This window comes from Lolium perenne, chromosome 2 (assembly GCF_019359855.2).
Source record: "Lolium perenne isolate Kyuss_39 chromosome 2, Kyuss_2.0, whole genome shotgun sequence".
Taxonomy (NCBI): Eukaryota; Viridiplantae; Streptophyta; class Magnoliopsida; order Poales; family Poaceae; genus Lolium; species Lolium perenne.
Genome location: NC_067245.2, coordinates 230,254,292 through 230,279,128, shown reverse-complemented (window position 1 = coordinate 230,279,128; position 24,837 = coordinate 230,254,292). Strand labels below are relative to the sequence as shown.

The 24,837-nt window shown below is 49.8% G+C and overlaps 1 protein-coding gene across 2 annotated transcripts; it reads right to left on the bottom strand.

Moving 5' to 3' along the window:
* Window positions 1-8,729: 8,729 nt before the first annotated feature.
* Window positions 8,730-13,810, bottom strand: LOC127335161 (uncharacterized). Of its 2 annotated transcripts, none has more exons than XM_051361750.1 (2): window positions 12,732-13,810; window positions 8,730-9,131 (listed from the first exon to the last, which is right to left on the bottom strand). In XM_051361750.1, exon 1 carries the CDS (start codon window positions 13,739-13,741, stop codon window positions 12,755-12,757), a length of 987 nt encoding a protein of 328 aa, XP_051217710.1. In that variant the 5' UTR covers window positions 13,742-13,810; the 3' UTR covers window positions 8,730-9,131; window positions 12,732-12,754. The 2 variants fall into 2 exon arrangements, with proteins under 2 accessions (XP_051217710.1, XP_051217713.1); XM_051361753.1 differs by having other exon boundaries at window positions 12,751-13,810.
* Window positions 13,811-24,837: the final 11,027 nt, after the last annotated feature.

The following is a 24,837-nucleotide window of genomic DNA, read 5'->3' as shown; positions in this document are numbered from 1 at the left end:
TGCGTTTTGAGAATCATGGGACTAGAACGGGCCTTGTAAATGAGTTCTAAGGGAAAAAATATATGTGGTTAGAAATCATACAAATCAAAGAACCCATATAAATAAGTACCTAGGGATTACAGTCCTCCAAATATTATTTGCAAGTCATAGCATCAAAGATCCCCATACGATTACAACGAAGTTATATCTTCATATATTTTACTGCTACATAATTTCTAGATTGCGGTTCCTTTTTAGAGGTAGCTAGCTAATCATCATCCAAACAGAAGTTTTAGAGTAGTTCAGTTTCATATATCTTAGGTATTCTATGATATCAGCTACTCCCTCCGTCTCGGTTTAACAGACGCGCACGTAGTTTAAGAAATTGCCTTGACTATTATTTGGGTCAATAAATATGAAACATTTGTCACAAAAATTATATCATTGGAAAGCTATCATATGAATCTAATGATATGGATTTTGTAGACATAAAATTTATATTGTGTTAACCAAATTAATGGTCAAAGTTCATCTTAAACTGCGTGTGTGCATGTTAAACTGAGACAGAGAGAGTATATCTAGCATGTATCATGGCTGAAAATAGAAGCACTGTTATGTTAGAGTGTGTTTAATCAATAGCAAAATCACCGGAGTGGCTAAGTAGAGGCCTTTGGATGGTACACAAGGATGTTATAGTGTGTTTAATGAAGAAACACAATCATAGAAGTAGCTGAGAAGAAGTTTTTGAATGCCGCACAACAAAAGTACAACAATTTCAGAGATTGTGTGTTACTATTTGATGAGAGAGAGAGAGAGAGAGAGAGAGAGAGAGAGAGAGAGATGGCTGAAAAAAGAAGCACTGTTATGTTAGAGTGTGTTTAATCAATAACAAAATCACCGGAGTGGCTAAGTAGAGGCCTTTGGATGCTACACAAGGATGTTATAGTGTGTTTAATGGAGAAACACAATCACAGGAGTAGCTGAGAAGAAGTCTTTGAATGCCGCACAACAAAAGTACAACAATTTTCAGAGATTGTGTGTTACTATTTGATGAGAGAGAGAGAGAGAGAGAGAGAGAGAGAGAGAGATGTCACAAAAAAAATTAAACTGACAAACGTTATGGAACGGGAAGGAGTGTTACTGATCAGGCTGCATGAAAAAATTATCTCGAGCTATGCAGCTGCCTTGTGGAGAGGATGAAGAAAAACAGCAGAGCACGGACAACGATCGACAGAATTAAGTCAGCCGCTGGCTAGAAAGATCCTCTGTGAAGAGGAGGAGGAGAGAAACGCGGCCGGGTAGGGACCCCGCGACCCGTGGCCGGCGGGACGGGATCGGGGAACATGACGCCGCGCCAAGCCGCCCACGGCGGCAGGCAGGCTAGTACTTTCAACCTACGCGTCCGCCCGCCGCCTGTGCACGATTAGTCAGCCTGCCAGAGTACGCCCGCTGGAACCACGACCGCCTCCACCAATAACACGGCGCACCGCACGGGATGGCAGCCTACCAGGCGGCGCTCTCGCGATGAGATTTATTGCCCGCGCGGCCGTCACGATGCCTGCCGGCTTTGGTGTTAGCCGGGTCAGCCGCTTTGGTGCCACAGTTGTGCCCCTCAAATACTACCCGAAGGGCGTGTTTAGTAGCCTGCATCACTTTCCTGCATCACTGATGTATCGGGGCGGGAAGGAGTTCCCTGCGCGTCGCAGACGGACCATGGGCTATAAAAGTCTCGTTGTTTGGTGACCTGCATAGAGTATTTTCGCCCCTTGGAGATTTGGGCTCTGCCCGTTTGGTAGGTCGGTTTTCAGGTCTCCTAGCAGCCTAGAACAGCGCCGCTGTTGTTTGGTTGCAACCTAGAAACTGCTTCTGCTTACCTTTTATCTTCGATGGTGAGGTTATCAGCGATCAACAACACAAGGAAGGACACAGTTCAGAGTTCAGACAAACTAAGCAGTGATAAAAGTTCAAACACCCTTCGTAGTTCAGCACACAAGACGATCATAGTTCAGAACACAGGACGATCATAGTTCAGGACACACCATAGACGATCATAGTTGAACATGATCAGCAAGTACACACAGACCAGAAGCTTCAGACATGACTTTGGAAGACGACACACCTGGTCGCGTCGCCATGGTAACCGCACATGGTCATCACCTCAGTGCAGGTGTAGTCGAAGATGACCACATTGTACTGGAAGGTGGACACCTTCTTGAAGACGAGGAACTAATCTATCTGCAGCTGATGAGCGACGACGAAGGCCGCCCACCCCTGGTCGATGTATACGTTATCGTCTTCTCTCACCGTAGTCATCCTCCAGTAGCAGCCTGTGTTGGTGATGACGATGATGTTCGAAGGGATTTCTCTGAATCACCTGACGAAATCTCGAGGGATCCTTAGCCGGTTGAAGGTTGGCTTGAAGACGATACACATGAACTGGTCCGGCCCTACGTTCGGCTGGAAGTGGCCGACGTTAGCCGCCCTTCTCTTCTTGGACGGTCCCTCGTCGGGGGTCTGAGGTGACCCAAGCTTGAGCTTCTCAGTCTGCCACAAGAACACATGCCATTAGAGGTGTGCTTGTCACAAGTATAGATGAAAACGAACATTGGAAACATGTGATGCCTCATATATTGGATCACACGGCATCACAAGGGATTGCCCTCAAACTAAGTCTAGTGTGCAAGATATCACACACCCACGACTAAGTTTGAGGGCAACACCTTGCCTTCCAGTGTGCCAGTGTTCAATCATTGGCCAACGCACTAGACAAACCAAAATGAGACCTCATATATGTAGGATCACACGGCAAGCAAAGGGACTGCCCGCAAACTAAGTCTAGTGTGCAAGTCCTATGGCACACCAACGACTAAGTTTGCGGGCAGCACCTTGCCTTCCAGTGTGCAATTGTTGAATCATTGGCCAATGCACTAGACAAACATGGAAATCAAGGTAGCATAGGCCTCATAGAATGAGAACGTATGGAGGAGATGTTTGACCTGAACCAATGGCATGGTGATGTTCAGTCATGCCATAGGTTCCGATCAATCATCTCCTCACACTATGATTACCGGTTACAATCATCGGCCTAGTTCAATCAGAAACTACACAATCTACAACAAACTACCGCGACTCATTCCGCACATCAATCTCAACATGCTAAACCCCAGCACAAAAAACCCTTCCCCTCTTTGCATGCACAGTAAAATCTCCCAGTTTCAGCAATCCAATGCCCGATCTAGGAAGGACCTACCGTAATCCGATATTATAGTTTCAGATCTAAGCTAATTGAGAGCGTCAAAAGAAAGAACTGGACAAGAACATCAAGAAATGGGGACGAACACCTTGGAAACGTCAATCCGACCGCTATCCTACCAGAAACCCTACCATATCCAATCTGCATGTCGTCGCAAATGACCAACAATGGCATGTTATGGAAGAACGAGTACGAAGGTGAGAAGGAGAGATTGTTACCGCCATTCTTCCAGCCGAGGACAAGCTCGAGGTCGCGGGCGAACTCGAGATGCCGACGAAGACTACGGAGCAGGTTGCGGATGCCCCGATGATGCTCGTCGAGGTCTCCTCCTCCGGTAGCGGTGCTCCTCCGTGCGTCGGTGTGGCTGATTGGTCGGCGGGAGGGGAACCACCGGGTGATGTGACAGTTTGGGGGGAGGTGAGAGTGCAGTCGTGACTGAGAGGAAGGAGAGGGGAGCGGTGAGCCTAATTATGGCGCATGTTCCCGAAGGGACGCGGTGTCTCCGCCTCCATTCTCCACGCGTGCAGGCTTTTGTCCGCAACGGGCCTGGCCCTGGAGAAACTGCCATTCCGGGCGTTCCTCCAGGGCCTGTCCCGGGGGTGCTTTAAAACCCGGTTCATGCAACAACGCAGTGGGCTGCAGGCATCCAAACGGGCCGAAAATTGCTGGCCCGATGTGAGCCAAGGGGGATGCAGCCTACCAAACGCGTCCCAAGTATTCAACGCTTAAGTTTTTCCTATACCCATCTCCAACAAGGATAAATAGATTAAAAACACTCGCTTTTGCAACATATAAATTGAAGAAAATAGTCTTAAACGATTAGCCATAATTTACGAAAAGAATAGCAAATTATAAACATCAACACATACTTATAAACACCAACATATTATATACAATCACGTTCTCATAAACAACATCGCGTGGTCATAAACATCAACATATCTAGATGGTTAATTTCTTACACCCATTTTATCTGATGGGTATGATATTTTCTCATTTATATATCTATGGCTATTTTTTATCCCGTACTTGTACTCCTATCAAAATTTTGCCCACCCGGTGCGTGGGTGGTTCCCATTAGCCATTGTCATCCCTAACCTTGACTAATGGACCCACTATTGACAAGGTGTTCGTTTTCATGGCCCTCGCCATGCGCACGTCCTCTCACTCTATGGGTAACACGACGGAGGAAGAGCTCAACGCAAGTCCAAGGGAAGACATAGACGGGTCGGCAAGGAGAATTATGGGTGTCCAATGGAACAGGAAAACGGCTCATTGAAAATATTGGCTCGGCAAATGACATTCTCTCCCCGGCAAACTTGATGACCTCTAAATCGCCCGACGTTGAGCAAAGGCTGCCGAGCAAATCCTTCTGGCGCCACTTGAAAGCTTAGATCGTACGCATTGGAAGTGAAAAATTTATCGTACCAAATGGCGATGTAAGTATATCAGTCACATGCGAATCCCTCGATCATTCTGCAGGTTGTTTCATCAGAAGATCTTTGGATTTGGCATGTCTTCTTTGGATCGCTAGGGTTTCACGATGATATTAATGTTCTTCATCATTCTTATCTCTTTGCAAACCTCAAGGACAAACTCTAGTGGTGAATTACACCATCAATGACCATAACTATACAATGGATACTCTCTCTGTCCATAAAAGGATGTCTCAACTAGCAAAGTTGACATATCTTGCATAGACTGAGGAAGTATTATCTTGCATATGGTATTTGTTCCAAATGGATCACATTTGTGAAGACCATACAATCTCCACAATGCAGAAAGAAAAAACTGCTTGTCCAAACCTCAAGAAGCAATTAGAAAGGATGTCGAACGAGCATTTGGAATTCAACAAGCTCATTTTGCCATTGTCCATGGAGCAGGACACTTTTGGGATAAACAAACCCTAGAAAAATCATGATAGTGTATGCCACCATGCATAACATGATAGTTTAAAATGAGTGTGGCCAAGAAGTAGACTACAATTACAAATATGCGGGAGAAAGTGCGGAAATGCTGAACGGAACCCGGGTACGCGCGAGGATGAAAACAGAGCCAATTAGCGAGCACCACGTGCCTGACAGCACATGTATTTCAATTAAGTATATGATGTATATTTTTACGTATGGGACAACACGCATACGACATTAACTTCACTCTCCTCCTCCCGAGCAAGTACTCCCCAGCTCCCAGCCCCATCCATTCCCCACCCAGGCCCCAACCACCACCAGCTCCCGCCGTCTCGCACAACGTGTTCCGGCGAAGCGGCGGCGATGTTCGGCTTGAGGCTCGCGTCCGTGGCAGACGGTCCGCGGCGTCGGCGCTAGCGCGAACTCCACCGCGCCGTGCTCTTCGTCCGGCGTCGTGTGCTCGCCGCCAGCGATCGCCGCGTCATTGCCGCCGTTCTCTCCTTCACGCCGAACCCAACTCTCCTTCCTCACCTCTTCCTCGTCAACGCTTGAGAAACGAGCTCGATTTCGGGCGCGCCTGTGCCGTGCCGCTCGAGCCTGCACTTCGTCTCTCGAGCTCGATTTCGGCCGCGGCCGTGCGGTGCCGCACCGTCTAAGCAACAGTGCAGCGCCCCAGCCTCCTCGACAGGAGTCATCGCAGGAAGGCGCGGAGGTGGCCGCAGCCATGTTCCTGTGCAAGTTAGGTTTGAGATTTGTTTTCTTAGTCTAGGATTATTTTGTTTCAATCTGATGAAGATTCAGATCTGGAGAATGCTTTTGTGGTGGCTATTTTTGGTTATGTACTACTCATCTATTCCGCTTAATGCACTCCAATCCAATTCAGTACAACAGCTAAGATTTGAGAAATCCAAGCTGTACGAGCCTGTTTTTTTCTTGATCTCATTCTGTGTTCGATTTTTACAGATTTTCGTTCTTCTCATTCCGATCTAGTAATGGCAACATTGTTCTCATACAGATTTTCGTCATTGCGTGGATGAGGCAGTATTGAACATTTTTGTAAGTAGAGTCGCTACATCTTTCTCCCTGTCATTGCGCGTTGGATTAACATTTTTGTTGATCTCACTCCGATTTGGTAAAAGGAATGTGTAATTTTTCCTTGCAATCCAAATGATTCAGCAGTGAAAAATATACACATGCATTTTATTTGGCTCATGAAATTGTCCAGATCTCAACGAATAATTGGTGAACTAAGCGTGATTCGATAAGCTCCAAAACAGAAGCTCGTGCCTTGGTAGTCGATGCTCTGCTTTGCCGACACTGTTGGCCTGCAGCGGTTGTCTAGAGGTTGGAGAAGATCTACAGTAATCGCTACCTGAAACAAGTTGCAAGGCCGGCCATGGCTGGGCGGGGCTGCTAGTCAGCTTTGTTGTAGCGGGCGATACGGAACTCTCTTCGTTGCTCAAGGTAGGGGATGATCTACAGTACAAGCCTGGGTGCTTGTGTAGAGCTGGTGGTCAAGCGAGAGGATACCCGGGGTGCCGACCGCTGCTGGCAATTAAGTGACATGGTCCAGCATACGCTATCCTGCACCATGCTAATAAATGTCGTTAACTGCTAGTTCAGTATCATAAGCGGTGGCCTTTGTATACAGCTGTGTATGCCAGGTGCGGAAATGAAAGTCAAACGCGTATTCAACAGACGCTATATTAGCTACGAATCTTGCGGCACCAACAAACGCTGCTGATTTCGACCTCGCGCGTTGCCAGGTCCCAATCCGCCGGGTCGGAGAAAGTGTGACTATATCTCATGGCCATACGCCTGAGCTTGATGTGTCTATTCAGAACCATCTTGCAATCAGGGATAGAGAAACTTCTCTCGGCTTCAAGATGATCTTGTCAAGCCCATATGGATTTTTTTGGTGATACCTAATTCTGCCGGCTGAAATACCAAATCATCTTGTTGTTGCTTGATGTTGATGTTGATCGGTTATACATGTTTTGTTATTGTACTCTCTAAGTTACTGTGTTTTTTTATTATCTTGATTTCCTAAATTATTATGAACTATCATGTTGTTTTCTATTGGACTATTTATTATGGTTTTTGCATGAATTGTTGTGTTGTATCTTCAAATGTTGTGTTTGAGAGAGAGATATTTGTTTTTTCTTTTTACAATATCCGACGACCGATCCCGCGCGGGCGATCGGTCGTGCCTTGCTGGCCCGTTTCCCCCCGTCTTTAGTCTGGACCACCTTCCGTTCGTTTTTTTCCAAACCCATCAGCCCATGTGCACCCAGTGGTTAGCCAACGTTGCACAACCTTCTGCTAGATTTTTTTCTGGATGCGTGATTTGATAGCTAACGTGTGCCGTGTCGGTGGGATCTAGTCTGCTATGAACAATTTTTTTTGTGATTTTCTCGATGTTGTATAAGTTAGTAATTTTTGTAACAAAGGCGTACAAGTTTTGTAGCCAAAGCACACACGAGATATTGTAATGTTTACCGAGGCGTTTGCCACAAGTTTGTGATTTTTGTTGTAATCGTCTATAATTTTTACTAAAATAGGTGGTAAATTTTGTTGTAACTAAATTTGTAGCAAATTTATTATTGCTTGACCATTTTTGTTGTGATCGTCTTTTTATTGTAATAGATGTCAATTTTTGTTGTAATTGCTACCGATTTTTATTGTTAACCAACCTGTAGAAAAATAGTTGTTGTTTAACCATATTTTATAACATTAATTTTTAAAATTTTGTTGTAAAACTTTTGTTGTAATAGTATATATTTTCTGTAAGCCAAGTGAGATTTTCAATAGTCGGTCTGAGTCGGATTTGTCCTAGGGGGTGGCATTTTTGCTGTTAATATGGGGAAGATCGTGTCCAAAGGGATATACCTTTCAGTTTAATTTGGGAAGATTAGGACTGCGGGTTGAGTTTCCGAAAACCAGGGGGCTAAATGCAAAAATTACATTGCGGATGATTCTTGACGTCGGATCACGATCCTACGGCGCGGAGAACGACCGATTTCTGGGCTTCCCATCATACGACCGACGCGTAGCGTTACCCATAAAAAGTGGGCTTGTGACATCTAACTGCACATAATCCATCTCAGACTCAAAAGTTCAACTAAAGACGAATGCAAGTCCTGATTGTTCCAGAATCGGGTTGCTTAATGTTACAAGAATCCATTCAACCGGTATAAAACCATCCGCGACCATCACAGCACCAGACGGACATAGATTAGTGGCGACAAACTCCTTCTCCGTCCGCTGCTTGTCCTCCCAGCATCTGAAGAAATGTCACGTACCCTTTGCTTGATTTGACTCATTAATAAAGCCCCGTCATGTTATTCTGTTTTGGACTGCCATATTGTTTTGTGGATTGTCCGTGTTGAATCAAAATTATGGTGTATTAAATGTGTGTGAGATGAGAAACGGAGACTTATATGAATGGAATTCAGAGAGTGGGATTTCCCGCTTTCATCGAAGTGTCGGTGCAAACTGAAACAGCAAATGTTTTAGAGAGCTCTCTAAATGGACAATTTGCCGCTTCCCTTCGACCTGCTCCTAGTTCACTGTACACAGAACCGGCGTTCTCGAAAAAAAGCTACACAAAACCTCTTTTGATAACGAAGGCGTTAATATGGCATAATCAACTTCAGGTTACATAAGGGACTTCTAGTGCATTATACATTCTGCTTAGCTGGCCTATTTTCTTCTGAAACTCTGCAAGTTTACTTCACCCCGGTTTCCTTGGTGTTTGCATCCAGTTTACTGACACTTAAATAGTTTAATACAGAAAAGCTTTCAAAACCTGGCATATCCCAAACAAGTACTAGTGTATTTGCAGAAGTATGATGCTTGGCTCGGTTGTTGTTGCAAATGACTTGCTCGCCAGCCTCTCTAGAGAGTCAGATGTTTCAGGTGCTTTAGTTCATAACATGACCAAACCCTTCAATATTGAATTCAAAGATCATATACACCATTTGTGCCATCTGAATGTCAAAAAAAGGAGAGTATTAGGACCCTTCTTAACCATATGGAGTTTGTGATAACGGTGCAATAAACTACAGTTATACTGAAGTACTCAACTTGTAAGAAGTCCAATAAATAAAATAAATGCTGCAGTGTCAACAGTGCAACAAATGAGGATCCTTCTCAATCATACGGAGTTTGTGCTAACGGTGCAACAAATGACAGTTATACTGAAGTACTGAACTTGTAAGAAATCCAATAAATAAAATAAATGCTGCAGTATCACACGATCTATGCAGTATGAACAACATTTCAGTAATATTAAGTTGCCACAGATGCTGTAAATAGAAAGGTTGCACCATTCTAATATAGAACCTCTTTACAAAACTGGCAGTATACATCCGTCGGTGACTTGGTGTCCATTTTAAACCTCATTCTGAGTCTGATATGGATCGCTAGAGGTTAATACTGGAACCGAAAGGGAACAAATGGCATGCAGACATAAGGGCTGTTATGACCGGTTTGGCCTGTAGCAGGAGGAAGCCCATTAGTGGGCCTAAATTAGGGGCTTAGCCCATTTATCCTTTTCATTAGCTTATTTATACTGCTGTAAAACGTACATAAGAAACCAGGCAATAAACTGATCTTATAGATCGTTACTGCCGACTCCTTGAGGAGTCGGTCTTCCCTGCCCTAACCGCCGCTTCTTCCCCTTGCGCCGCCTTCCTCCAACCTCGCGACGGCAGCCAGCCGCCGGCGCCGCCTTCCTCTCCCTCGTCCAGCACACTTCCACCCCTACAATCTACGCCCTAGACCAGGTAGACTAGCTGACTCTACCAATTTGGTATCAGCTTCCTCGGTTACGATCATGTCTTTGGGCCAACCCGCCGCCACCATCGCCGCCACCTCCGAGACGCCGCCGGCCTCCACCGCCGCCACGCACTTGCCGCCGCGCTCGCCGCCGCCCGTGGCGGAGGCCGCCGACGCCGCTCCCCTCCTCTCGCGGCGGGAGCTCTCGACGGCCATCCGCGACCTCGCCACCGCGGTCCAAGGCATCCGCCCGTACGATCGGCACTCGGGGGATGACCACGCCGCGCTGCCGCCGGCTCCTCGGCGCCTACTCGGCCGCGCCGGCGTTTCCGCCCGTCCAGGGCGTGGCCACCCCGCCCCCGGCCTCGCCGCCCCCACCGCTGTGGTCGTCGTGGCAGCCGGCCCCCAGCGTCGGGCCCGCCTCGCTGCCCCAGGGTGTCCCCATCCAGCGAGTGCAGTTTCCGCCGTCGCCCTCACGGCTCCCGACGTGGGTGACCACGACGGAGCCCCCGCCCGTCTACTCGTGCACATCGGCGCCTCCTCCTGTCTACACGACCGCCGGGGACCCTCTGAGGCCCTCCTTTCCGGAGCCGGCATACTCGCGCTTTGCGGAGCCTTCCGCTGGCCGCGCAGAGTACCCCGGCCAGGGCGCCGCTGGCCCAAACCCCCCACGCTACGCCAAGCTCGACTTCGCCACGTACGACGGCGTCGAGGACCCCCTCAACTGGCTCAACCAATGCGAGCAATTCTTCCGAGGGCAGCGCACCCTCGCCTCGGACCGGACTTGGCTCGCCTCGTACCACCTCCGCGGCGCCGCCCAGACATGGTATTACTCCCTCGAGCAGGACGAGGGCGGCATGCCCCCATGGGACCACTTCCGCGAGCTCTGCCTTCTACGCTTCGGCCCCCCGATTTGCGGAAGTCGCTTGGCGGAACTCGGGCGTTTGGCCTTCACCACCACGGTACAGGACTTCGCCGACCGCTTCCAGGCCCTCGCATGCCATGCGCCCGGGGTGACGGGGCAGCAGCGCGCCGAGCTCTTCATTGGCGGACTGCCGGACCACATTCGCGTCGACGTGGAGATGCGGGATCCCTAGGACCTGCAGTCGGCCATGTACTACGCTCGCGCCTTCGAGCAGCACGCGCGGGCCATGCAGCAGGCCTTCCCGGCCAGCGACGTTCGGCCAGCCGCCCGCCCTCAACCGACACCACCAGGCCAGGCGCTCACGGCCGTGACTCATGCGGGGCACTCCGATCCAGCCGCGACGCGGCCTTTCCGTCGGCTGACCACGGCCGAACAACTTGAGCGCCGTCGTAAAGGGTTGTGCTTCAACTGCGACGAGCTCTATGTACCGGGCCACGTTTGTCCACGCCTCTTCTACTTGGAGACCGTAGACGACATTGCGGCTGATGTCGCCACAGCTGGGCTGGCTGACGCGGCCGTCTCCAAGGCCGACGCCGTTCCGGGATGAGTTCCGCGAGCAGTTTCCAGCTATCCAGCTCGAGGACGAGCTGTTTGAGAAGGCGGGGAGAGATGTTATGACCGGTTTGGCCTGTAGCAGGAGGAAGCCCATTAGTGGGCCTAAATTAGGAGCTTAGCCCATTTATCCTTTTCATTAGCTTATTTATACTGCTGTAAAACGTACGTGAGAAACCAGGCAATAAACTGATCTTATAGATCGTTACTGCCGACTCCTTGAGGAGTCGGTCTTCCCTGCCCTAGCCGCCGCTTCTTCCCCTTGCGCCGCCTTCCTCCAACCTCGCGACGGCGGCCAGCCGCCCGCGCCGCCTTCCTCTCCCTCGTCCAGCACACTTCCACCCCTACAATCTACGCCCTAGACCAGGTAGACTAGCTGACTCTACCAAGGGCAGTTACATGAGTTCAGATAATGTAAAACTGCACTCCTGCTTAGCTTAACCCCTTGCAAACTTATCAGACTGGAACAAAGATTTTCCATACATAACCCCGGTTTAGGTGGAAAAATATTACTCAACTTTATGGTCCCATTGGTCCGTACTTCCTTCCATGCAGAAAATGAGCACCCACTTTATGTGCCAATTTAGTAACTTACCACTCATTATTCAACCTCTAACACAAGAGTTGTCACCATCCAATTTCAGGTTCAACCATGGTTTCCCCTTAGCACTGCAGGGTCACAACCTGGTGGCACAACAATGGCTGGTCGATGTGACGAAGGATGAACAGGCAGTGGACTTGACCTTGAACAATGGGGCACGTGAGATTAGGTGGTTTGGGGTTTGGCGTTGACAAAACTATCTTCTTCCCTCCCACCTTCCCTTATTTGATCGGGGGCTTAGTTTTTTTAACTCTTGACGATTGCTTCATTAGTTGGTTGCTGCACTGGTTGCAGACAGGATTTGGGGAACATGTCTTTGGTGGCTGGCTAGTTGCTACTGAGGCAAATTTGACTGAATTCGACCAAACGCTAGAAAACTAGACAAAAATAACGCAATATGTCCATACTAAAATATGCTACTACCTCTGTCCATCTTTTGATGTCAAAAGTTTGTCTAAATTCAAATATATCTAGACACACTTTAGTGTATAGATACATCCGAATTTAAACGAACCATCGGACATCTATTAATGGACAGAGGGAGTATTAGTTTGTAAGTTCGTGTAATTCTTTTCTGAATTTTGTTTCGCCCCGCGGTGACACAACAGTCTTGTGTTACTTGTTAAGCTTTGCCTTGCATTTTACTTCAGATTCGAAACTCTTCGACGTATGCCATAGTTATTCTGAAATCTTACGGATCTCATTCCAAGTAGCAAATGAGCACAAACTTACATGCAAAACGGCGGTTTACCATTTCAACCACCAATGCAGGAGTCCTCGCCGTCAGACTCCAGCTTCCACCATGGCTTTCGGTTTGTGCTCCCCACCAACTCCTCCGACCCATCCAAATCGCCATCCTCCTCAAACACCACATCTTCCTCGTCGTCGTCCTCTTCATACCTCCATTCCAGCCTCTTAAGCACATCCCTGTCCCGCCATTTCCCAGACAGGGATGGCGCCGCCGTCCTGGGCTTCCCGGCGATCACCTGGGACCAGGTGAACCCCACGTCGGCCCACCTTGCGAGCCCGGACTCCCCGCCAACGACCACCAAGCGCACGCCCTTCTCCCTCGCGAGCCTGAGCAGAGGGGAGAGCGCGTCCTGCCCCGACACCAGCATCAGGCACCTCACAGACCCTTCGTCGAGCACCTCCTGCGCGCGCTCCCGAAGGGAGGCCGACGGGTACCTGGAGAGCTCCGCGCTGACTCCGGCTCGGTGGAGCTCGTCGGCGGGGGACCCGGGGCTCGCGCCGGCGGTGAGCTCGCGGGCGGCCTTGGCGTACTTGGAGAGCTTGAGGGAGAGGGACGCGGCGAGGCGCACGCGGCGGTCGCCGCGGGCGGACTCGATGCGCTCGAGCCGCTTGGCGTGCTCGCGGGTGTGGATGGTGTCGAAGTGGCGGAGCAGCGCGTCGCGGGCGCGGAAACCGCGGCCGCAGACGCGGCAGAGTTGTTTGGCGTCGGCGGACGGGTCGAGGGCGGGGAGCCGGTGGGTGGGGTGTAGGAACGCGACGGAGAGGCGGAGGCGGCCGAAGGAGGAGGCGGCGAGGTGGAGGCGGACGGCGGAGTCGTAGAGGGGGAGTTTGGAGGGCGGGCGAGAGGCGGCGAGGTCCCAGAGGACGGCCACCGGGGTGTTAGGGACGCGGGTTGCCGGGGTGGAGGTGGTGGTGGAGAGGCGGTGCAAGGGTGGTGGTCTAGGGGCTGAGGCGAGAAGGCGTCGCCGGAGATCGCCGAGCAGCGGGAACATGGGAACGGAAATCACACCTGGGAAAAGGCGGGGCGGCGGCGCAGCGACTGCTGATCGGTGGCTTACACAGGGATAGTGCACGGATTCAATGCTGGGCCACATCACTACATCAGGCTTTTATTTAAAAAAAAAAGCAAAATATATTAAGTTAGCAGTCCGCCTCGTTAAATTCTCCTAGTCCCCTAGGTCTGACGAGGAAAATATATTACGAGCACGTGCGAAGCCTACTGCTTCGGGATTAGTATATAGTTACATCGATTATGAGAAGCTCACGAATAAAATCTGGCGGATCCTCCAACTACATCAGGCCAGTTTTTTTTTGTAGTAGGATGAAATGGCAAATTTCCGGAGCCCCTTATTCACTTTTCAGCCAAAAATAAAATGCTGAGAAGATACATAGATTGAGAGGAAATAAATGGATGTATGTATTGATAATTTGGTTAGGTCTATATAATGGTGCACGCGGAAGACATGACCCCGGCTGAGGATTGGACTGATGACAGCAGCGGAGGTAGCTCTGACGAGGACGGCGGAGATGGCGGCTCTGGGAGACGCCGGAGCTGGGATGATGAGCCTGCTAGGAGGCATGGAAGGAGGGGCTCGAGCAGAGACGAGCGTGGAGGGGACCATGGTCACCACGACCGAAGGCGCGCGTCTCGTTCTCGCCGCGGGGACGTTCTGAGGCGAAGACCATCCGACGGTAGCGGCTGGGGCGGCAGCCGGCGTGTCGCTCTCAACGTGGCCGCCGATGTCTCCCCGTGGCCAGAGGTAGACGATGATGACGTGGAAAGGGCCAGCAGTGGCATGCAAAAAGGCGGTCTAAGGCTGGAGGTTGCCAGGACGCTCCCTGGCTGCATGCAGGGCGCGGGGGAGGACCGTTGGCAGCCTGCCACGGACTCGTCGCGTTGTGGGGATCGCCGCGCGAGTTGCAGCTCGCCACGTGGAAAAGCAAGTCACTTTTCCTCGGATCGGACGCGGCGCGGAGACGTTGGAGTTGGCGTGTGTCTCACGCGTGGAGTAGATGGTTTGGATTCGCAGGATATTCGGTGCAGATCCCCTGGCGCGGGGCCCGCCGAAGGCTTGAAGACCGCCAAAGCTGCTGCGCCGTTTTTGGAGACCTCGGGCTTGTCCACCCCTGGGGCGACGCGTGGCCTTGTTGCTGAGTATGAGTGGGAGGAGGGGGAGTGCAGGTCGGGGCTCTTTGTGGTCAATGGATCGGTCATGCCCCATCTGTCTGGTCTGGCCCACTCTGACCAGGCTGACCCACCCCCAAACTGCCAGCTGTCCAACTCCGGGATCGTGCACACACCGTCGCTGCAAGGTTGGACCTCCCCAGAAGTTTCGGAGGATCCCGTGGAGGGTGGCTCGCCCACGTCGGTGCTCGATTATTTCCAAGTTAGCATCTCTCCCCCTGACAAAGAGCTGCGAGTGGGACCCACATGTCTGGGGTCAGCCAGTTTGGAGGAAGGACAGGACTTTCTCTCCTTCCGTGGATCTTGTAGGAAGCCGGTCTCTCCGGTGCTGAGCAGACCTGTCAGGCAGGGCAGGAAGAAGAAGGTCTACACAGGACCTGTGAGACGCAGTGGACGTATCAGCAAGAGGTTTGCTGCTGGCACTCCCATTCGCCAGCAGCAGCGCGCGCTGATCACCAGGCTTGGCATTGCGCGAGAGGGAGACACCATTGGGGATGAAGCTCTGGATGCCTACCTCGACCTCTTCACCAGACCCTTCCGCCAGCAGCACTTGGACGTGGTTCTTCGTCTCTTTGGTTGGACACCAGCTGACCTGCAGGCCGCCTCTGACGCACCTGTGGACTGTTTGACCTGATTTGAGGCCTTTCTTTCCTGTTTTTTCGTGCGCTGTTTCGCACTCATCTGCGCTGACCCCTTCTTGTGTGTAATAATGGATTCGATGGATCTCTGCATTGCCATCTGGAATGCGCGTGGCTTAAACTCACCTGTCAGGCGTCTTGCTGTTTGTCAGGCCGTCTCGCCTGCGTGAGCGGCTGTTGTCTGTCTCCAGGAGACTAAGATGGCGGTTATCTCCGACCGCGTGGTACGGGAATGTTTAGGATCTGCTTTCGACGGGTTCTATTACCTCCCGGCTGTAGGCACCAGGGGTGGTATTCTCCTTGCTTGGCAGTCTTCTTTAGTGACAGTGTCCAACCCTCACTTGACAGAAAATGCCATCACGGCGAGGATTTCCATCAGTGGAGGGGATAGTTGGTGGTTTACCGGGGTTTATGGACCACAGAGTGATGCTGACAAATGCTCTTTCCTTCAAGAACTCCAAGACATCCGAGATCTGCATGCAGGGCCGTGGATGGTGGCCGGGGATTTCAACCTTTTAGTGGACCCTCAGGACAAGAACCAAGGGGTTCTACACCGTCGTATGATGGGCAGATTCAGAAGGACACTATCCAACTTGGATCTTAAGGAGGTGTACCTGAACGGGAGGAGATTCACTTGGTCCAATGAACGTGTGCAACCAACTCTGGAGAAGCTGGATAGGGTCTTCACGACCGTGGACTGGGAGGTCTTATTCCCGGAGGCTTTCTTATCTGCCATGTCCAGTGGCCCCTCTGACCACTGCCCTTTGGTGCTTAACATGGCTCCGGACCTGCACAGAGGTCGTAGATTTCAGTTTCAGTCTTTCTGGCCCAAGGTAGATGGCTTCCTAGAGGTGGTCCGGGAAGTGTGGACGGCGCAACCTCGCGAGCCAAACCCTTTCAAGCGCCTGGACCAGAAACTGAGGGCCACGGCAAAGAAGCTAGCCAGCTGGAGCTCCAAGTTTATTGGCAGTATCAAGCTGCAAATCCTGATGGCCACAGAGCTGATCCTTCGATTCGACATTGCTATGGAGTCGAGGTTGTTGTCGCCACAGGAACGAGCTCTTCGGCGCCTGCTAAAAAAGAAGCTCCTTGGGTTGGCTTCGCTTGAGAGGACAATTGCGCGACATCGTTCACGTATTCTTTGGCTTCGCGAAGGAGATGCTTGCACCCGTTTCTTTCACCTGCATGCAAGCCACAGACGGCGCAAGAACTTTATTGGCCACTTGGTCGTGGACGGCAGTCGAGTCACTGAGCATGCTGAGAAGGCAGAAGCAGTGGATGCGTTCTTTGATCAGCTTTTAGGGGCGACCGCTGACCGACCTTTCACGCTGGACCTGGATTTTCTGGGGCTTCCCTCTCTCGACCTCCAACATATAGATGGGATGTTCACTGAGGAGGAAGTGTGGAGGGCCATAAGGGACATGCCCCTAGATAAGTGCCCCGGCCCTGACGGTTTCTCAGCCCGTTTCTTCCGGACCTGTTGGAGTATCATCAAGGAGGATGTCATGGAAGCTTTCAACTCCCTCTCCCGTTTGGACAGTCGTGGTTTCGGTTCGATCAATGAGGCCTTCCTCACCCTCTTACCAAAGAAGGAGGGGGCGGACGAAGTCCGGGATTTCCGACCTATCAGCTTGGCAAAGTTGGTAGCTAAGGTGCTGGCGAACAGGATCGCCCCGGTCCTCCCCCAAATGGTGGGCCCGCAACAGAGTGCATTTGTGCGTGGAAGATGCTTGCATGATAATTTCATGATGGTACAGGGAACAGCGCGAAAGCTCCACAGCAACGCCACTTCAGCGGTCCTCCTGAAACTAGACATAACCAAGGCTTTCGACACCGTGGATTGGGCCCTCCTCCTGGAGGTACTCCGGAAGATTGGATTCGGTGAGAGGATCTTGGCAGTTATCTGTGCCCTCCTCTCCACAGCTACCACCCGGGTTCTGTTGAACGGTACTCCTGGTGCGCGTATTGCCAATAGGCGTGGATTGCGTCAGGGGGACCCCCTATCCCCGCAGCTCTTCATCCTCATCATGGAAGTCCTGCACCTGATGATTGAGAAAGCGGCCGAGATGAGGCTGCTTACCCCGCTAGCGCAGACAGGATTGCGACTGCGTACCTCGGTGTACGCGGATGATGTGGTCACCTTCCTTCGCCCCACCGTGGCTGATTTTAGAGTCTTCTCCGGGATCGTGGATGATTTTGGTGCGGCCTCGGGATTACGTGTCAACATGGAGAAATGCTCAGCAAATCTTATCCGCTGTAATGACACCGACAAGGTTGTCGTGGAGCAGGAGCTTCAATGCCCCGTGGTGGATTTCCCCTTACGATACCTTGGGTTACCCCACACTCTCAGGAAGCCGACTGCAGCTCAACTGCAATACCTCGTGGACACTGTGGCAAATAAACTCCCTGGCTGGAGGGCCTCGCTTCTCGATAGAGGTGGTCGGCTGGAGTTGGTACGCGCGACGCTCTCCGCGATACCCATCTTCGCCATGATGTCGCTTGATCTACCAGCTAAGACCATCATAGCGATCGAGAAAATTATAAGAGGTTTCCTCTGGAAGGGAAGGAAGGACGTTAAGGGTGGCCACTGTTTAGTGGCGTGGGACAAAGTTTGCGCGCCAAAGGAATGGGGCGGACTTGGGATCCCCAATATCAAGATGATGAACATAGCCCTGAGGACCAGATGGTTGTGGTTGCAGCGGATGGACGACTCCAAGCCATGGAAGGAGCTTAACATCCAGGTGCCCAAGTTGGCGCAGCAGCTCTTTGAGGGGGCTACCTACTCAGTGTTGGGAGATGGGGCGAGTACTCTATTCTGGACGGACAACTGGCTTCCGGAGGGTCGGATCTGTGAGTTAGCACCGGCACTGTTTGAGGAGGTGCCAAGGCGCGCCCTTAGACAGAGAAGGGTCCGCGAGGGCCTGGCAGGGGGCTGGCTAGACGACATTCCTCCGGATCTGAGCGCAGTGGCTATCGGCGAGCTCTTCCAGCTGGCAGACCGGCTGACGGGCGTGGCTCTTACTGAGGGCGTGGAGGACACTTTCCGATGGAGATGGGAGCGTGACCACAGTTACTCAGCGCGATCCTGTTATCGTGCGATGTTTGGAGCTAGAGTGGAGATGGCTGGAGCGGCTCAGATTTGGCGGTCCAGAGCTCCGCCAAACTGCAGGGTATTCATGTGGCTGGCAGCCAAAAACAGGTGTTGGACGGCAGACAGGTTGAGTAGGCGTGGCCTTCCACATCCGGCGACTTGCCCTTTCTGCGACCAGGAGGATGAGACGCTGGACCACCTTCTGCTTGGATGCGTCCTACCTAGGCAGGTTTGGGCGACCTGTTTAGGTTGGTGGGGCAAGATCCATTGGATGCCACAGGCTGACACGAACTTCGTTCCCTGGCTCCAAGCAAAGCAAGGGGGTCTGGGCAAGGATCGTGACCTCTGGACAGCTGTCACCCTAATTTGCTGGTGCCTGTGGCGTCACCGGAACGACATCGTTTTTGAAGGCGCCACCCCATCATTGAGCACGGTCATCTCCCGGATCTCAGAAGAAGCGGAGTTGTGGCGTATGGCTGGCCTGTTTAGGGGTAGTCTTGTAGACGTGGAAAAGTGGAGATGTCGCGAGTAGTTGCGTAGTGGGTGTGTGCTGCCTACCCGAGGGCAGTGTGGTGTTGCACTCCCTGGCGGCTGTGCCAGAAGTGTGTTGTACATTGGCCTTCTGGCCCTTCTTCTATGAAACAGATACGTCTCCCAGGACGTATCCTTGAAAAAAAAAAACCCCTTAAAATGCCGGTTGTTACATGTTCAAGTCTTTTGGAACAGGCGTGATGTCCCTTCGGGATCGACATCGTTTGATCAACGCTAACTGTAGGCAATTATCCCATAGGAAATCATAACTGTTACATTAGCCTAAACAGACGTTAATAACTATCTGCTAATTATTTCCTAACACTCCCCCTTGAGAAACAATGTCTACAAAATCTCCAATGTCTTGAAATTCTCCATAGCGTCTTGAGTGCTTGAAAATCTTAATAGTCCTTAATCTTGAAAATTTGATAATCTCCCATCTTGACCAAAATGTATACTCTAAAAGTCCTAGAGAAAATATAAGGCGAAAATATAGAAATTTGATATACCGTTGGTATAGTAATTGTCTCATTAAAACCGTTGGTATAGAAATTTGATACTACATCGTTTGTACAGTAATTGTCTCATTAAAACTCATTAGGAAAGAGTACAATATTTTATTTATTAGTAAGTATAGCTTTAGGATATTTCTCCCCCTAAACTTTGCAAATTTCGTAGTTGTCTCATACCAATGCCATTATTACGCTTTTGAAATGCCGATAGAGACTTAGTGAACAAATCTACAAGATTGTCACATGATTTTGTTTGTAAATTATCAATTTCTCCATTTTTCTGTCATTCATGAGGAAAGAAGTGATATTACTTTTGATGTATCCCATATGCATTTGAGAAACACATGCGGCATTATCCTCATAGATAATTGTTGGTGATTCTGATGAACCGATATCATATGATGTTTGTATATGATTAATCACTCTGCGAAGCCATACACACTCACGTGAAGCTTCATATAATGCAATTATTTTAGAATAGTTAGTGGAAGTTACTACTAGAGTCTATTTAGTTGACTTTCATGAGATAGTCGTTCTACCGTATAAAAATACGAATCCAGTTTGTGACCTGTGACCTGGCATTATGGGGATCAGAAAGATAGCCGGCATCAGAATAGCTAGTCAAAGTCATGTCTTGATTTTTTGGATAGAATAACCCAACATCTTTAGTACCTTGTAAATACATGAAGATATTATTCACTCCATCCCAGTGGCATTTTGTTGGAACTGCACTATGTCTAGCTAGTAAATTTACTGCGAATACAATATCTGACCTAGTACAATTAGAAGGGATATTAGTGCTCCTATGGCACTAAGGTATGGGAACTCAGGTCCCAATACATCTTCGTTATCATCCCTAGGTTTAAAAGGATCCTTTTTCATATCAATGGATCTAACGACAATTGGTGTTTTGGATGTATATGATTTATCTATATTGATTTGTTCCAAAACATTATGAATATATGTGGGGTGATAAATGAGTATTCCTGAGGGGAGATGTTCAAATTGTAAACCTAAGTAGAGTTTGTTTTTTTTCCAAATCCTTCATCCCAAACTCCGTCATTAAATGATTATGTGCTACAGATATATTTGTTCCGTTACCAATGATGTTGAGGTCATCAACATAAATTGAGATGATGCAAAATCCTTTTGAGGATTTATTTATGAAAACGCATGGGAAATCATCATTATTTGAGTATCCTTTTCGAAGAAGAAACTCACTAAGCCTGTTATACCATATTTTACCCGACTGCTTTAAGCCACTGAGTGAGTTTTGTAATTTCACACAATACATGCTGCGATATGTGTTTGGATTAGGGATTTTAAGTCTATCAAAGACTTTTATATAAATATCTGCATCGAGTGACCCATATAGATATGTAGTCACTACATCCATCAACTGCATCGATAAAAAAAATGAAATAGAGGCAAACAGCCTTACCTCATTCATTAATTAAGAAGAGGGTGCCCTTTTTTAGGAGAAAACCAGGCGAAAACTTACATCAACTAGGCCAAACCCACACAACCAACACATCCGTACAAACCACAAAACGACGCTAACAAACACTCGAACACGAGACTCCAACGCCGCGCTGAGAAAGACAGGTCACACCATTGGAGGGGGGCACCCATCAACCAATTGCGGATCCAGGGAAGGCCACAACCAAGGTGGGGAGAAAATCTCAAACCTCTCTGACGACGACAGCTTCGGGCACCACCTGCCTTCCGAACTTAGGCGAGAGAGAGAGGATACCGTAGCGTCAATAGGCACACTTCTCAAAGCCAAGCGCCTGACATGGAGGACAATACACATCTGAGGACTCGTGCGAGACTGGCCTCACTTCCTCAACGGAAGGAGGCGTAAGCACACCACCACACAACTCCATGAGCTCATGCATGATCTGCATGACCGGAGTCATGATCACCGAGCTCTCCCTAGCACGAGGAGAGAAGCAGCCATGAAGGCCCGCTCTGCTTGCGCCCACTTTGCCAGCATCATGCAGAATGAGAGGATCGGCATGTGTTGGGGAGAGCCTACCCAACGCTGCTTCCGCCAGCTCCAGAAAGCCCCCAGTTGCTAGCATCCAACCATGTATGGAGTCAACAGCCTCATGAAGAGGATGGACGACCTCCTGAAATAACTCAGATTAATTCTCCAAAGAGGATTGCATACCCGCAAGACCAAAGAGCCAACAGGAGCAGAAACCATTGATGCCCAGGGCCGACGACGAGGCACATCAGACGAGAGCGAGACCTCAACCTGGGCCCGACGAGGAGCATTCTCCTGGCGGGGCGATGACGCGACAAGGTATGCTATCCAGCTGAGAGGACACCAGGCGTTACGGCAGTCACGTTCCCGATGACCGTTCTCAAGGCATCGAGAGCACCTGAAGGGGTCACAACAAACAACAACACGGTGCATTGATAAATTCATTTGTACTGCCAATGATATTAAATATCGAAACATAATTCCACTCATTACATGAGAATATGTATCGTCGTAGTGGATACAGGGTTTCTACGTAAACCCGTGTGCTACTAGTCTTGATTTATATCTCACCACCTCATTGTTTTCATTTCATTTTCGAACAAAAACCCATTTACCTCCCACAAGGAAGACTTTATGAGGAGTAGGTATTAGTTTAGAGAATACCTCTGTAAGGGTATTTTACCCTTATCCATTATTTTGGTAACGATGACACTGTGCTAAAGTATTTGGCCTAATATGTTTATAAGGATAATCTCAGGTATTAGGCAATGAGGCGTAAATGGTGTATCAAAGGAACAAGAAGGCTAAAGGAGACCCCCCATTTCAACAACAATCAAAAAGGGGTTACAGGAGAAATCCGGTCTACAGCCCGGTCCAACCGGGCCAGCAACCGGCCAGTCCGGCGTGCTGGCCGGTCAACCGGGCGGCAACCGGGCTCCAAACGAGGAGCCAGCAGATCCGGTTGCCGCCGGTCAACCGGGCTACCGACCGGCGGGTCCGGTGCTCCGTCCGGTCGACCGGGCGCAAACCGGGCGCCAACCGGCCACCAACCGGAGGAGCGCCAGGACGACGCAAAGGAGGTCCGGTCACTGATCCAGTCTGACCGGCCTCACGACCGGGCTCTCCGGTCTGTGGTCTGGTCAACCGGGTTTGTCGAGGAAAATGCTGAGGTGGCAAGTCACAACGGCCAGATTTTGAAGAACACTATAAATACCCCTTCTCCTACCTTGGAAGGGTTAGGCAACACACTACAAGCTGTTCTTGAGCTCTCTCTCTCTTACTCCATTATTAGAAACACCAAAAGCCTCCGATCTCCCTCCTCCTCCACCCAAACTCAAATCCCTCCGGGGAATCACTAGAGGAGGACCCGATCTACTGTTCTACCAAGCCAAATCTCATTCCCCCTTGTATTCATCGAGAAGCTTGCTTCCTAGGGTTCCTTGGAAACCCTAGGTGGGCAAGAGGAGTCCGGAAGCATCCGGGTTGTGGATTCGCTCCGGGCAAGATTGTGAAGGTTTGGAGGCTACCTCAAAGTCTACCACAAGTGAGCGAGCTATTCCTTCGTGGGATAGGCTCCGGAGAATAGGGTGAGCCTTCGTGGAGTGGGGAATCCTTCGTGGGACCTCCACCCCTCCAAACGTGACGTACCTTGTTGCAAAGCAAGGGAACACGGGAATACATCCTCGTCTCCGCGTGATATCGGTTATCTCTAACCGAACTCCTTACTTGTGATTTAAACTGCCTGAGAGAGCCTTCGTGCTCGAGATAGTTGTATCTTCATATAGGTTGCTCCACCTAGTTTGCATTAGGCTCACCTTTATATTCCGCAAAGCCTAATATTGCAAAGAAATGATTAAAATCTGTAGAAACCTATTCACCCCCTCTAGGTTTACCATCTCTATACTTTCAATTGGTATCAGAGCCTGGACTCTTATTAAGGGCTTCACCGCCTTAAGAGTGAGATGGAAAAACTATTCGAGGGTCTAGATGAAAACTCTAACCTTTCGGTTAAAGAGATGAAATCTAGATTCTTGGCATATGATGCCGAGAAGAAGAAAAAGGAGGATGAGCTACAAAGCCAAATGGCAGAAATGTCTACCATGCTTAAGAACTTGACTAGTGGGCCTCCTAGTACGGCTTCGGCCTCACTAGGGAGCTATCGCGAAGTCAACCATGACTATCCCAAAAACACTTCACCCATGCCTCATATAAACCATAGTGGGAATGTTCCCCATTTTGATGGAACTCACTTTCCTTTTTGGAAATCTTCTATGGAATCTCATATTCGCAGCTGCAGCGTGGAGTTGTGGGAGATCATTGTTCATGGATACCAGGAGCCACAAGATCCCATTCGGTTGACCTCCACCGAATTCTACAACCGTCAACTCAACGCCTCCGCCCGTGACAAGATTAGGAGTGGCATTAAATTCAAGCTCCTTGATCAAGTCAATGACATAGAGTCCGCTAAAGAGTTGTGGGATCGAATCGTAGTACTCCAAGAGGGAACCGATTTGATCCAATCCGCTCTTTATGAGACCGCAAAGCAAGAGGCTCATCAATTCATGATTCGAGAAGGAGAGTCTGTGGCCGATGCTTATGCAAGACTCGGTGCTCTTAGAGTAAGGGTCAAGGGACTCGGTGTTGAGAAGTACAATGACGGCTTCGAGATGAATGAAGCATTCATAAAGTCCAAGGTCATTGCTATGATTGCCGTCAAACAAGAAGACACCAACCTTGCACTCAACTTGCAAATCATGACCAAGAGTGCCGACCTCAACTCCGATGATCTAGTCTCCTATGTGGCCGCCAATGAAAACATGGCCAAAGCGGGAAAGAGGCTCATGGCAATGAACCGTGTTGATGAAGCCTCACACAACCATGAAGCGCCACGCAATCTTGCTCTCAAGGCTAGGGCCGATCATGGAGAAGAAGAAGAATATGAATTTGAAGAAGAGGAAGAGATGACCTCAACTAGTGACATTGTTACCGACTTTGCCTTCTTTGCCAAGAAGTACAAGGGAAAGCTTCCAATGCTCTTCAACGACAAGAAGAAGAGAACTTGCTACAATTGTGATGAAGATAGCCACTTTGCAAATGAGTGCCCTTATGAGAAAAGGGTAGACAAGCCAAAGTTCATCAAAG